Below are 15,624 nucleotides of genomic sequence, written 5' to 3' on the forward strand. Positions count from 1 at the left end.
CTGCCTATTGAATTGCCTTATATTTATGGATATGCATGCACTGCATATGCCTTCCACTAGATGTCAACAGGCAGTGGAAGGTGGAATGGGGTGTCTAGCTTGATCTGAGGTCGAACAAGAGCTCTTGGAATGACGTGTCCAGAATTTCCTTTCTCTACCTAGGCGCGGGAAGCACCTCCCTATTGTCTTATGATAAGGGTTCGGTATACACGGCTAATATCTCCGGCTCTGATTTTATTTGATACATATTTGAAAAACATCATAAAGTAGGTTTTTTCAACCGAGTTTCATCAGTTTATTCAACGTTTAATGGGACTTTTGGAGTTTTCCATTCTCTGCGTCGAGAGAAATTGGGAATGTCATCAACATTGGCTAGCCTTGTGGAGCGAATTCGACAGGAGAGAAGGACATTCTAAAACCAAACAACGATTTATTCTGGACAAAGGACTCCTTGTACAAGATTCTGATGGAAGCTCAGCAAAAGTAAGAACAATTTATGATGTTATTTCGTATTTCTGTGGAAAATGTTGAGTCCTATTATTCGCGTTTTGGTGGGGGCTGTCTCGCTATAACGTAAGCTGTTTGTTATGGTAAAGTTGTTTTTAAAAATCTAACACGGCGGTTGCATTAACCTGTCTAGGATCAGCGTGGCGCTAGCGGCACACCCCCCCCCCCCACTGAAAAACCAGTGCCGCGAAATTCAAAAAAAATATTTTTTTTAAATATTTAACTTTCACACATTAAAGTCCAATACAGCTAATGAAAGACACAGATCTTATGAATCCAGTCAACATTTCCGATTTTTAAAATGTTTTACAGGGAAGACACAATATGTAAAGATGTACATCTATTACCTAAAAACACATTAGCATAATCCACCATCTTTTATTTGTCCACCAACACCAGTAGCCATCACCAATTCGGCTAAACTAAGATATTTATAGCCCCTAACCAACAAAAAAACTCATTAGATGACAGTCTGATAACATATTTATGGTATGGGATAGGTTTTGTTAGAAAAAAGTGCATATTTCAGGTATATGGCATAGTTTACAATTGCACCCACCATCACAAATGGACTAGAATAATTACAATGAGCAACGTGTTTACCTAACTACTAATCATCAAACATTTCGTAAAAATACACAGCATACACGAATCGAAAGACACAGATCCTGTGAATACAGACAATATTTCAGATTTTCTAAGTGTCTTACAGCGAAAACACAATAAATCGTTATATTAGCTTAGCACATAGCAATTAGCAGCCCAGCATTGATTCTAGCCAAAGTGAGCGATAAAAGTCAACATCGCCAAAAGATATTAATTTTTTCACTAACCTTCTCAGAATTCTTCCGATGACACTCCTGTAACATCACATTACAACATGCATATACAGTTTGATCGAAAATGTTTATATTTAGCCACCAAAATCATGGTTAGACAATGTGAAATGTAACTCGGCTGGTCAGAATTTGTCCTTGCGCCACTTAGACAGTGATCTACTCTTATACATAAATACTCATAAACGTGACTAAAAAATATAGGGTGGACAGGGATTGATAGACAATTTAATTCTTAATACAATTGCGTTATTACATTTTTTAATTTATCCTTACTTTTCAATACAGTTTGCGCCAAGCGAAGCTACGTCAAAAAACATGGCGTCCTAAGCCACTAAAATGTTTCGACAGAAACACGATTTATCATAATAAAAATGTCCTACCTTGAGCTGTTCTTCCATCAGTATCTTGGGCAAAGGATCCTTTCTTGGGAGAAATCGTCTTTTGGTGGAAAGCTGTCCTCTTGCCATGTGGAAATGTCAACTACGTTCGGGATGAACTGAAAAGCGTGCCCAACTTTTCACATCGTTGCAAAAATAAATGTCCCAAAATCGCACTAAACGGATATAAATTGCTATAAAACGCTTTAAATTAACTACTTTGTGATGTTTGTAACTCCTATAACGAGTGAAAAGATGACCGGAGAAATATAACAGGCTAAACTAACGCTTGGAACAGGAGAGGGTCGGTGTCTTCCACGCGCGTTACGCAGCAAGAAAAGACTTGCTAGCTAAAGGTTTTTTTCATTTGTAGGGCCTGTGAACGAGCAATCGAGCCCGTTGGAATCGTCATCACGTAAAGGCATCCAGGGGAAGACGTAAGAAGTGTCCGTATAGTCATAGCAACGACAGTGCCCTTTTAACTGACTTCAGAAAAGTGCCCAACATTTCTCAAATCTGACTCCATGTCAGGGAAATTGCTGTAGAATGGGCTCTGTTCCACTTAGAGACAAAATTTCAACTCCTATAGAAACTATAGACTGTTTTCTATCCAATAATAATAATAATATGCATATTGTACGATCAAGGATTTTGTGGGAAGCCGTTTAAAAAATTAGCCACATTAGCATAAATAGTCTAAACAGCGCCCCCATCCCCAACAGGTTAAGAACTAGTGTATCTTTCATTTGCTGTCCAACATGCATTTTTTAGTAAAGTTTATGATGAGTTCTTTGGTCAGATTAGGTGAGTGTCCAAAATAGAGAAAGCACAATAGACAATTTGGTGAATCGATGCTACATATTCACAATGTATAACCACGGTTTGCAGCTCTAAATATGCACATTTTTTCGAACAAAACATGAGTGTATTGTATAACCTGATGTTATAAGACTGTCATCTGATGAAGTTGGTCAAGGTTAGTGATTAATTTTATATATTTTGCTGGTTTTTGAGATCGCTACCTTTTGCTGCTGATAAATGCATTTGTGTGTTTGGCTATTGTGGTAAGCTAATATAATGCTATATTGTGTTTTCGCTATAAAACACTTAAAGAATTGGAAATATTGGCTGGATTCACAAGATGTTTATCTTTCATTTGGTGTACACCATGTTCTTTTCATAAATGTTTTATGACGAGTATTTAGGTATTTCTCTCTGTAATTATTCTGGCTGCTTTGGTGATATTTTTGATGGTAGCTGCAATGTAAAACTATGATTTATACCTCAAATATGCACATTTTCGAACAGAAGAAGTAAACAGTGGCTTTGAGAATGATGATCGCATGCAATGATGGCGCAAAAAATGTCCAGGTACCCCCCCTTACACCCGTCACTGTACATTTCTTGTTTTTAACCTTTCATTGCTACCCATCCCGGATTCGGGATCCCCCTCATCAAAAAAGCTTACTAGCATAGCCTAGCCTAAAGCCACAGGGATATCATATAATAAAATGTTCATGAAATCACAAGTCCAAGACACCAAATGAAAGATACACATCTTGTGAATCCAGCCATCATTTCTGATTTTTAAAATGTTTTACAGGGAAGACACACTATGTATTTCTATTAGCTAACCACCATAGCAAAAGACACACCTTTTTTTTCCCACCATTTTTTCCTGCATAGGTAGCTATCACAAATTCGACCAATTAAAGATATAAATAGTCACTAACCAAGAAACAACTTCATCAGATGACAGTCTGATAACATATTTATTGTATAGCATATGTTTTGTTCGAAAAATGTGCATATTTCAGGTATAAATCATAGTTTTACATTGCAGCCACCATCACAACTCTCACCAAAGCAACTAGAATAACTACAGAGAGCAACATGAATTACCTAAATACTCATCATAAAACATTTATGAAAAATACACAGCGTACAGCAAATGAAAGACAAAGATCTTGTGAATCCAGCCAATATTTCAGATTCTTTAAGTGTTTTACAGCGAAAACACAATTTAGCATTATATTAGCTTACTACAATAGCCAACCACACAGCAATATTGATTCATGCACGTTAGCGATAGCGAATAAACCAGCAAAAGATATAAAAGTTTTCACTAACCTTCTCAAAACTTCATCAGATGACAGTCCTATAACATCATATTCCACAATACATATATTGTTTGTTCGAAAATGTGCATATTTAGCGGCACAAATCGTGGTTATACAATGAGAATAGTAGCCAAGCTGCCAACAAAATGTCGGGAGAAATCTTGGGAGAGGCACCTAATCTAATCAATAACTAATCATAAACTTGACTAAAAAATACAGGTTGGACAGCAAATGAAAGATACATTAGTTCTTAATGCAACCGCTGTGTTAGATTTTTTAAATTAACGTTACTACGACATACAGCGTGCGTTAAAGCGAGACCGCACCGAAATTAATGGCGGAATAGTAGTTTTACATTTTTCAACAGAACAACGAATTAACATCATAAATAGTTCTTACTTTTTGATGAGCTTCCATCAGAATCTTGTGCAAGTGGTCCTTTGTCCAGAATCATCGTTGCTCAGTTATAGATTGACGTCTTCAACTTAGGAATTAGCAGCAAACATTAGCTATGTGGCCCAGACGTGCCCAACTCTTCATAACGCAGCACAAAGAAATATCCGAAAATCGCAATATACTGATATAAACTGATATAACTCGGTTTAAAATAACTACATTATCATGTCTTTAACACCTATATCGAATAAAATCAGAGCCGGATATATCTAAGGCCTATAACGAGAGCTTTTCAGAATTCCATCCCGAGGTCTGTCTTGCGCCATGACGAACGTTGAAAAGAGTGCACCCCACGTTCCATGACCCTTTATATGGCCTCAGATCTGCCTAGCAACACCATTCCAATTCTCACTGCTTACTGACATCTAGGGGAAATCGTATGCAGTGCATGTCGACTCATAGATTACATGCAAATTAATAAACTGACCCTGGAAGAGCGTGCCCGATTTCAGATTTCTCACTTCCTGAAAGGAAGTTAGCTGCAACTTGAGTTCTGTTTTACTCACAGATATAATTCAAACGGTTTTAGAAACTAGAGAGTGTTTTCTATTTAATAGTAATAGTAATATGCATATTGTACGAGCAAGAATTGAGTATGAGGCAGTTTAATTTGGGAACGAATTTTTACAAAGTGAAAACAGCGCCCCCATATTGACAAGAAGCAAAGCAAATTTGAGGAAAACGCTACCGAAGTTCTATCAACACATTGACTGTATTACTCACTCTGGGAAAACACTCGACCATTGCTACTCCCCCTTCCGGGATACCTACAAGTCCCTCCCCCGCCCTGCCTTCGGCAAATCAGATCACGACTCCATTTTGCTCCTCCCATCCTATAGGCAGAAACTCAAACAGGAAGTACCCATGCTAAGGTCTATTCAATGCTAATCTGACCAATCGGAATCCATGCTTCAAGATTGTTTTGATCACGCGGACTGGGTTATATTCCGGGTAGCCTCTGAGAATAACATTGACGTATACACTGACACGGTGACTGAGTGCTTCAGGAAGCGTATAAGGGATGTTGTTCCCACAGTGACTATTAAAACCTACCCAAACCAGAAACCGTGGATAGATGGCAGCATTCGTCTTGCTCTGACGTCTTGCTCCAAAACAAGGTTTTGCGCGAATGCCACCATCCAACCACAGTTTTTGTTTAGGGTAAGTTTTAATAGTCACAGTGGGTACAACGTCTCCTATGCTCTTCCTTATAAACTCACTCACCGAATCAGCGTATACGTCGATATTATTCTCTGAGGCTACCCGCAACATGTCCCAGTCCTCGTGATCAAATCAAGCTTGAAGCGGGGATTCCGATTGGTCAGACCAGCGTTGAATATTTCTTAGCACGGGGGCATCCTGTTTTGAGTTTCTGCCTACAGGAAGGGAGGAGCAAAATGGAGTCATGGTCAGATCACCCTAGCTCTGTGGTTATTTGTTGTGGTAGCCAAATGTACCACCACCAGAGCAAACTGATAATTAACGGGAAATGTTGTCTAATGATTTTATTTAGTGGATCTGGTAGCAATGTGTGTATATAACTTGTTTGTTCCATTTTATTTTGGTTTTATTGAGAAATACGAACTTTGTTCTAATTAGTCAACTAACTAGCAATTATGACGTACTGCAGCGCCGGATGTTTACTGGGTATGTAACGGTCATCGTTGCATGAATTAGGTGTGGACCAAACAGAACACTTAACAAAATAACAAAGAAAGTGAACGAAATAACGAAACAGTCCTGTCAGGTGCAGCAAAACAAAACAAAAAACAACTACCCACAAAACACAGGTGGGAAAAGGCTACCTAAGTATGGTTCTCAATCAGAGACAACGATAGACAGCTGCCTCTGATTGAGAACCACACCCGGCCAAACACACAGAAATAGAAAACATAGAACACAAAACATAGAATGCCCACCCCAACTCACGCCCTGACCAAACCAAAATAGAGACATAAAAAGGATCTCTAAGGTCAGAGCGTGACAGGGTAACCTCTTGGTTGCGCGTGCATATAGAACGTGTTATTGTTTTGACAGTTGATAAGGTCTATTTGGCTGCAATTTTCACCCCGTTTTGGGGGGTTTATGTCATAGCCCCTCTAGTAATTTAATAGGATCTCTATGAACAGGGTCTACAGAGCGAAATTGGTGTGTGGTTTATTACATCTATCTAAGAAGACTGATCAGCAGCAGGCCTACTCCCAGCACAAATAGGGTTTATTATGCAAAAAGCTTGTTATTGAATTCAGAAGTTTTGCATTCTATCGCTTTAGGATTGCCTAATTTTTGTCAACATGACTCAGTAAAACACTTGGGACTAAATACAAAACAGACACTTTCAATGTTGGTAATCATTCTCAGAACTTAAGTGTTGCCAGCAATCATCCGTAAACTCTCAATAATGTTATTGTTCACTGATCCATAACAGTAATTATTCATGACATGCTCGAAACCCTTTTCTTTTGTAACAATAGAACAAGACATGACAGTCGATCTTTAAGTTTACAGCTCCAGGCCCAGCTCACCCTTTGCAGCGAGGAATGCAGCGAGGAAGCGTGGAACGCCACGGCATGACCATGGGAGAAAAAGGGGAATAAACAGAAAGTAAATAAAGGCCTGTTGTTGTTTACTGGTGCGATTTGCGCATGCTAGCGGCATGGCGGCGGCAGCACCGTGATGCCAAATATCAGAGCATAGCTAATGACCCATACTGTATTGACTCTATGGAGGTTTTGACTGATCCCCCGCCCCTCCCAAATGCCTCCACCCTCGACACACTGATTTATATTTGTCTCCACCCATTAGCTCCCGGCCGGTGCTCGGCGGTAGGAAAAGTGCCATGACAGAAGAGAAGAGGAGTAGAACTAAACCGTTTCTTAGAAAACTCTATAGATCCATCATGGCTGCAGGGAAGATGTGTCTGTGTGTGTCTGTCAAAGGGGCAATGCAATCATCTTGTAAAAGTGGGATGAAAAATGTGTGGGTGATTGCCAGTGCTAATGGCTCGGTTAGCGTGTGAATCACAGGGCCACGGTGGAGAGAGGGGAAGGGAAAGACGATGAGCGTGATAGAAAGGAGGCGATACGGCAAAATGGATGGAGAACTGAGGGAAAAACACATTAAGAGAGAAAGCACACGAGGTGTGGCGAGTGAGAACATTAATTAAGAGAAAAGGGTGAAAGCGGTACAATACTAGAAGTTAATGGGAATGAGAGAAAAGAGAAATGAGTGGATGAGTGTGATTTATGCTAAAGCAGCAGCGTGGTGGCTGTGCCTGCGCTCTGTCATATTAGTAGGAGTGATAATGCATTAGTGCATTAGACAGCAGTGATATATCTGAAGAGTGGGATGTGTTCGTTGCCTCTCTCCTCTCCCCAGATTTACATTACATTTTAGTCATTTAGCAGACGCTCTTATCCAGAGCGACTTACAGTAGAGTGCATACATTTTATTACATTTTTTTAAACATTTCATTACATTTTACATACTGAGACAAGGATATCCCTACCGGCCAAACCCTCCCTAACCACGCTATGCCAATTGTGCGTCGCCCCACGGACCTCCCAGTTGCGGCCGGCTGTGACAGAGCCTGGGCGCGAACCCAGAGACTCTGGTGGCGCAGCTAGCACTGCGATGCAGTGCCCTAGACCACTGTGCCACCCGGGAGGCAGATGTCAGTCTCCCTCCCTTTATTTAAGGCCTTTAGCTAAACATGCTGACTCTGACTATGACAAACATGGTCTGTGTAGCAGCCAGCCAAAGTCAGTCTCACTGGGAGCATCGTCCTCAGGGCAGTGTTCACCCATTAACAGAACTTCACAATACAGTAAAGTAAGAGACCTCACAGAGCGAGGCAAAGCTGCAGCTAATGCCCCCGCTGCTCTATACAGTCAGACGATTTTAGATACAGTATGTTCCAGCACTTTGCAGAGTAACTGTGCATATTAACCTGTTGGGGATGGGGGCGCTGTTTAGACTATTTATGCTAATGTGGCTAATTTTTTAAACGGCTTCCCACAAAATCCTTGATCGTACAATATGCATATTATTATTATTATTGGATAGAAAACAGTCTATAGTTTCTATAGGAGTTGAAATTTTGTCTCTAAGTGGAACAGAGCCCATTCTACAGCAATTTCCCTGACATGGAGTCAGATTTGAGAAACGTTGGCCACTTTTCTGAAGTCATTTAAACGGGCACTGTCGTTGCTATGACTATACGGACACTTCTTACGTCTTCCCCTGGATGCCTTTACGTGATGACGATTCCAACGGGCTCGATTGCTCGTTCACAGGCCCTACAAATGAAAAAAACCTTTAGCTAGCAAGTCTTTTCTTGCTGCGTAACGCGCGTGGAAGACACCGACCCTCTCCTGTTCCAAGCATTAGTTTAGCCTGTTATATTTCTCCGGTCATCTTTTCACTCGTTATAGGAGTTACAAACATCACAAAGTAGTTAATTTAAAGCGTTTTATAGCAATTTATATCCGTTTAGTGCGATTTTGGGACATTTATTTTTGCAACGATGTGAAAAGTTGGTCACGCTTTTCAGTTCATCCCGAACGTAGTTGACATTTCCACATGGCAAGAGGACAGCTTTCCACCAAAAGACGATTTCTCCCAAGAAAGGATCCTTTGCCCAAGATACTGATGGAAGAACAGCTCAAGGTAGGACATTTTTATTATGATAAATCGTGTTTCTGTCGAAACATTTTAGTGGCTTAGGACGCCATGTTTTTTGACGTAGCTTCGCTTGGCGCAAACTGTATTGAAAAGTAAGGATAAATTAAAAAATGTAATAACGCAATTGTATTAAGAATTAAATTGTCTATCAATCCCTGTCCACCCTATATTTTTTAGTCACGTTTATGAGTATTTATGTATAAGAGTAGATCACTGTCTAAGTGGCGCAAGGACGTTTTCTTTACCAGCTTGTCTACATTTCACATTGTCTAACCATGATTTTGGTGGCTAAATATAAACATTTTCGATCAAACTGTATATGCATGTTGTAATGTGATGTTACAGGAGTGTCATCGGAAGAATTCTGAGAAGGTTAGTGAAAAAATTAATATCTTTTGGCGATGTTGACTTTTATCGCTCACTTTGGCTAGAATCAATGCTGGGCTGCTAATTGCTATGTGCTAAGCTAATATAACGATTTATTGTGTTTTCGCTGTAAGACACTTAGAAAATCTGAAATATTGTCTGTATTCACAGGATCTGTGTCTTTCGATTCGTGTATGCTGTGTATTTTTACGAAATGTTTGATGATTAGTAGTTAGGTAAACACGTTGCTCATTGTAATTATTCTAGTCCATTTGTGATGGTGGGTGCAATTGTAAACTATGCCATCTACCTGAAATATGCACTTTTTTCTAACAAAACCTATCCCATACCATAAATATGTTATCAGACTGTCATCTAATGAGTTTTTTTGTTGGTTAGGGGCTATAAATATCTTAGTTTAGCCGAATTGGTGATGGCTACTGGTGTTGGTGGACAAATAAAAGATGGTGGAATATGCTAATGTGTTTTTAGGTAATAGATGTACATCTTTACATATTGTGTCTTCCCTGTAAAACATTTTAAAAATCGGAAATGTTGACTGGATTCATAAGATCTGTGTCTTTCATTAGCTGTATTGGACTTTAATGTGTGAAAGTTAAATATTTTAAAAAAATATTTTTTTTGAATTTCGCGGCACTGGTTTTTCAGTGGGGGGGGGGGGGGGCGTGCCGCTAGCGGCACGCTGATCCTAGACAGGTTAATAAGGTCCTTATTCTTTTAAGGTGACTCGGGGACTTTACTTTCAAGTTTCCCTGTCTTCACAACTCTGTCTCACCGTATAGTGTCCTGTCTTTGTCATCCCAACACCATCTTTCTCTTTCACTCCCTCTTTCCTTATGTATCTCTCCTCCCTCCCTCTCTCTATCCTTCCCCCTCCCTCCATCCTGTAGGTTTCCAGCCCACACCAACCTCTTTTTCCATCCCTCTCTCTCACTGTATCTGTCCCTCCTCCGGGCCAGGAGGCAGCTACCCGCTCGTCCAACACCACTGTCTCCGCCACTACACACACACGGCTGCCAGCTCAAAGGAGACGGTCAGAGAGGAGGCCAGCGTGCGAGCTGTACCACGTGGGGCAAAAAAAACCGAACGCATCTCCCCTCTCCCAGCCCATTTTCCCCTCCCTTCCTGTCCCCTTCGCTGGAACCACCATGATGACTGGCCACTTCACAGCAAGCCTGTAGGATGACGGCTGAGGAAGTTGAGAGAGGATGTTGTTTTTTTGTTTTACTTAGTAACAAAGACATTTAGTACAAACAGATTGTGACACACCAGGGAAGCAAATTAAATTGGACTGTTATTGTTTGAATGCCCTTATTGAGGGACTGAGGTGATGATGTAGGATGATGTTTGATCTAACTGCCAAGCTGGGTTCACGCTGCGCCATGACAGATATACAAGCGGCACTGCAATCCACTGGAACTACCGGTTAGCGGATTATGACTGGTCCAGGTTTACTGCTATGCTACACTGTTGTAGAATGTGAGCATGAGGTATTCATCCATGGACGTCAGCTAGCTAGCCAAGACCAGCTTAGCCTTTAGCAGAAAGGTCAAAGCATGTTTCCAAGGCTGAGATTGAACATTTTGTCACTTGAGTTTCAGATGGGATGGCAAGACGTTTTCTGCAACATTTCAACACATGCAAACTAAACTTGAGCAATTCCGTTATTGAACTTCTCAAACCGCATGCTTTCAGGGGAGCCATGGACACGAAATAAGTTGTTCCGACTTTGCCTCAGCCTTGGCTTTTAATTAATGGTCAGTGGTACTGAACGCAGTGAAGAGCCTCCTCTGGGTACACAAGTTCATAACTTATTAATAATGTATGTACCATTACAAGTGAGAACATCACTAGGGTACAAACTGGGTGTGTTTGACTAATTGACACACCCTGGGACCCTAGGGAGGATAAAATATCTCTATTTGAACAGTACCTAAGCAGTTGAAAGACTTACTCCTCGCTCTACTTGCTATATACTACTATATGGAGGCTGCTGTTCCATCTAATCATACCCAGCTTCCAATTGGCTCATTCATTCCCCCATCTCTCCCCTGTAACTATTCTCCAGGCCGTTGCTGTAAATAATGTGTTCTCAGTCAACTTACCTGGGAAAATAAGGGTTAAATATACACATATTGAAGTGTAGGAGGGAGGCTGACCAATCGAGTGCCACTGGAGATTAAATAAAGTTCACACTTGCCCGGCATGCAGATATTCTAGCTGCACTACTTAAACTAATTAGTGACTTTGGGGTACATGCTGGCCGCTCTACAAATAGATTTGATCAAGATCATCATGAAGAACATGATCAAGGGATTGGTCTGAGTACAGTCGAAGTCTGAGTACTCCTTTTCTCTGGCTGAGCACTATGCTGGTGAGTGAAATTAAGTGAGGGTTTAGGTTTCCACCACGTTGCTTTTACGTGACCGCCTTTAGGATGTGTCATGCTAACCTTAGAAAGGGAGGAAGGAAGGAAAGGAGGAGGGATGGAGAGACAGAAATTAGGTGGAAGAAAGGAAAGATGAAGAATTGAAGGGAAGAAGGAAGTGATTGATAGGCTAATCTATCGAAAATAATACAGATGGTGTACAAAGCAATGAGCATACAGGAACAGTTTTAGCGCCATTTATATGACCAAGATGAATCTCACCTCCAACAACATTAATTGGACATATACTCTTTAAATAAAAGGGTGTACAGGAATAAGTGATGAGTAATAATCTGGTGAAATAACTTTTTAGCGTAGTATGGGGTAACAGAGGACTGCATGCGGAAGGTAGGAAGCTGGGTTTGTTGGCTAACTACTTCCCATCATTAATTTGTTCTCTCAGTTCCCGCTCAGCGCCTTCCTCTGGTAATATTACTATAATGACAGAACCTCATGCTGTGCAATCAATTTCTTTGATAAATAATAATGATGAAGCCCGCGCTGGGCGCCTGGCGACGTGACAGATTTCTGCTCATAACGAGGACCATTTTCATCATAACCGTTATGGATGCTCGCCATGGGACGGCGTTGAATCCTGGGTAATATTTTCCTGACGAGACGTTTGCAAAGAGGGAGGGTAAACAACTTCACGTATGTGTTTGTTCACAAAATGTATGAATGGTGATAGAATGCTTCACGTTAGAAAGTAATATCTACTGGGTTGTCTGTGACAAACTGACAACAATCCTAATGACACTATTCAGTGTTCCCAATGTCACTTGATTGCCTAACTGCTTAACATACGATGGACATTTGTACAGCTAACAACACCATAAAGGATCTCGCCATTTTTCACACTTGTTGTTTTGTATTATAAGACTAACACACAGTTGCCGGCTTGTAGAGCAGAACCAAATGTATATTTCTGGGGAAGCACACATTGTTAATAATAAGTCCTTGAATCAAGAGTCCACAGAAAGAACAGCTGTTGTAAAAATGTATTTAGAATAAAACATATGTAGCCATATTACATGTAGTGTGGTCCATTTATACTACATACCTCAGGAAAGACCATCATCATCATCATCATCTCTATCATCATCAGTCCAAGGACATAGTTGGAGGAGGTTATAGTAGTGTTATTAAAACGAACACGTTTTACAGGATAGCAAAGCACAAAACACGACAAGTAACTCTGAGAAAGACCAGTGCTAATGGTCTGACAAGGGAAAATCAACACACACAGACACAGTATACTGATGAGGGGCAGCAGGCCACAGACCCATCGGTGGTGAAGTAATAGGATGTGTTTTGTCTACTAGGTATCTCAACAAAGCAGTACACATCTATAAGTAACACACTTCGAATGTTTTTTCGGTTCGTTTTCTTGTCACGAGTACAGTCAAATTGAAATGAAACAAGTTACAGACCACGCAAATGAAAAGGTGTTTGTGTCTGAGGTAGCAAGGCAATCATGGCTTTCTAATTTTATTTACATCGATTTATAAAACGATTCTACACAATGACCTCTTACAATTGCCACTTACAAACCCGATTATTTCTGAACAGCTTCCAATTCAATTCATTTATTGTTTCCACTATCTCGCCTCAATACAACAATCCAACTTAACTACTACAACGTTAAACCAGTCTGCCACACTTGGAATGACAACTGTATAGGCACAGAAGGGGTTAAGTTTACATTGCAATTGCGACCGGCATGACAACTCCGACAGAAAAGCTTTATTAACGCTTTAAAGAGGAAAAATATTTTCAAAACAAAAGTGACGCTTCAAGGACTGACACAGCCGATTGTCTAAAATGATCATTTGAGGCGATAATCGTAAATTGGGCCTTCTCTTTCCCAAATCAGAGAGAAAAACAGCGAACATGTCCATCGTGATGACAGCAGAGGGTACAAGCAGAGGGGGAGCAGTGGAATAACAACAATGTAAACAGTTTGATTCCCAGTTAAAGCAGAACAAAACAAAAGCAACAAAAAAAATCCCCAGAAAGCATATGCTCTTATACAAAGCCGAACTCCATAGCAATCGGCGTGTTCTTACAAATCACTGACAAACGTTTAACCGACTCCAGGTACAATCTACAGTTCATAAAATGTACATTTTGCATAGTACTAGACGACGACGACGTGGTAATAGCAGTAAAGTTCTGTATGTCTTTGGGTTTTAGGGACGTCTCTTGCTAGGGGCTCTAGCTCTCGTCTGTCCTCCAGAAAAGTGAAGCGAGGGAGAGCGTATAAGCGGTGTGTTTGGGGGATGTTTCTGTCTCTCCGAAAGGAACTTTCTGTGGGGTCCTCACATCACCTGAAAACAGAGATAAAACACACACACAACGTTTCAGACCATCCACATACAAACGTACACACACACACTGGTGAGCACACACATGCACACAAATTAGCTACACTACATAAAGTTGTCAGACATGTCAAAAATGATCAAGACCCTTCTCTCTGGGTAAATCATTTCTCTGTCAGAATAATCACTGAGGTAAAATCCACATTAAGCAGAGCAAATACACTCTTCCAAAAGAAGAAAAATTGAAATAAAATGTGTCTACCCACAGTTATTTCTATATGGGGAGGGAATGAGAGTTCAGGGATACATAGACAATAAATATATTTTGCTGTTTTTTGATATAAAACACGCACATCAGCAGATAAAGTAACAGAGGCTCTTAAAATGCAATCAGGGCATGTTGACAAACAGACTGGCAGTCTCTCAAGCCCTTCACAACCCATTTAGAGAGAGGAGACAGGAGACATAAGGGACGCAGATGGGCACTAAGGATTCTGGGAGAGGCTTTTAAATGTAACACCGGGGTGTCCTCGGGAACAAGAGACTGGAGTCTGAATGGACATTTGAAGCTATTCAACCACACTGGGGTTAGAGAAACCTACAAGAACCCCTTTTAACGGAGTTACACTGAACAAAAACTATGAACGCAACATGTTAAGTGTCGGTCCCATGTTTCAAGAGCTGAAATAATACAAGAAATATTCCATGCGCACAAAAAGGGTATTTCTCTCAGATGTTGTCATTCTACATTTCCCTCTCTCCCTCAGTGACATGAATAAGGATATTTCATATTTTCAAGTGTCGAAGTCAGAACCCATCAGTATAGATAAGAAAGAAGGGAATAAAAAGAGAGACAAATGTGTGTTGACTGCGGGTGCATATTACGAGGACATAAATTCCAAATCTGACCCAGGTTTAATTAAATATGTGGATCAAAAAATTAGATAGCACTGGCTAACATAATGGACATCAAGGGGAAAAGAAAATACTGGAGAGGGAAAAGAAATGGGCTCTTGTGAAGGAGCGGCCAAATACTACTACGTAACAAATAAATGGTTTAACTGACTGTAAAGGCATCGGGGAGAGTTGAGATGAGCTGAGATGTTATTAGGCCAGAGAGAGAGGGTGGGAGAGAGAGATAGAGAAGACTATACAGTAATTAGAGTAACAGCAGTAAAATTGTGCTGCTGGTCTACAGTGCCTCAGAATCCATCTCTGCCTCCATATACAAGTACATTTCAGTGATCTATTTTATTTTCTGTGTGTTTTGTTACTCCCTCCCCTTTGTCCTTATCTACTGCCCGTGATAAGCACAAAACTGTCATTCTCCTCCAGAGAGTGCCTGAATCTCTTGTACATTCAGTTCATTGAACATTTGGAATTCATGCCAAGTAGCTAGTGACAGTATACCTGTTTTTCTCATTTGCACATTCACCCTTTATGAAATGAGCTCCAGCTAATTTCCTCCTATCAGATCCTGAGTGCAACGGATATTATGCAGAGGGA

At 40.5% G+C, this 15,624-nt stretch overlaps 1 protein-coding gene across 3 annotated transcripts in view; it reads right to left on the reverse strand.

Moving 5' to 3' along the window:
• Positions 1 to 12,781: 12,781 nt before the first annotated feature.
• Positions 12,782 to 15,624, reverse strand: part of LOC129817161 (utrophin-like) — a 189,775-nt gene continuing 186,932 nt past the window's right edge. For all 3 annotated transcript variants that reach the window (XR_008753666.1, XR_008753665.1, XM_055872132.1), the window contains one exon: positions 12,782 to 14,124. Coding sequence is in view for 1 of the 3 variants with exons in the window: in XM_055872132.1 (XP_055728107.1) it covers positions 14,116 to 14,124 (9 nt within the window). In the remaining 2 variants the exon portion in view is untranslated. The remainder of the gene's footprint in view (positions 14,125 to 15,624) is intronic.

This window comes from Salvelinus fontinalis, chromosome 20, assembly GCF_029448725.1.
Source record: "Salvelinus fontinalis isolate EN_2023a chromosome 20, ASM2944872v1, whole genome shotgun sequence".
Lineage (NCBI taxonomy): Eukaryota > Metazoa > Chordata > Actinopteri > Salmoniformes > Salmonidae > Salvelinus > Salvelinus fontinalis.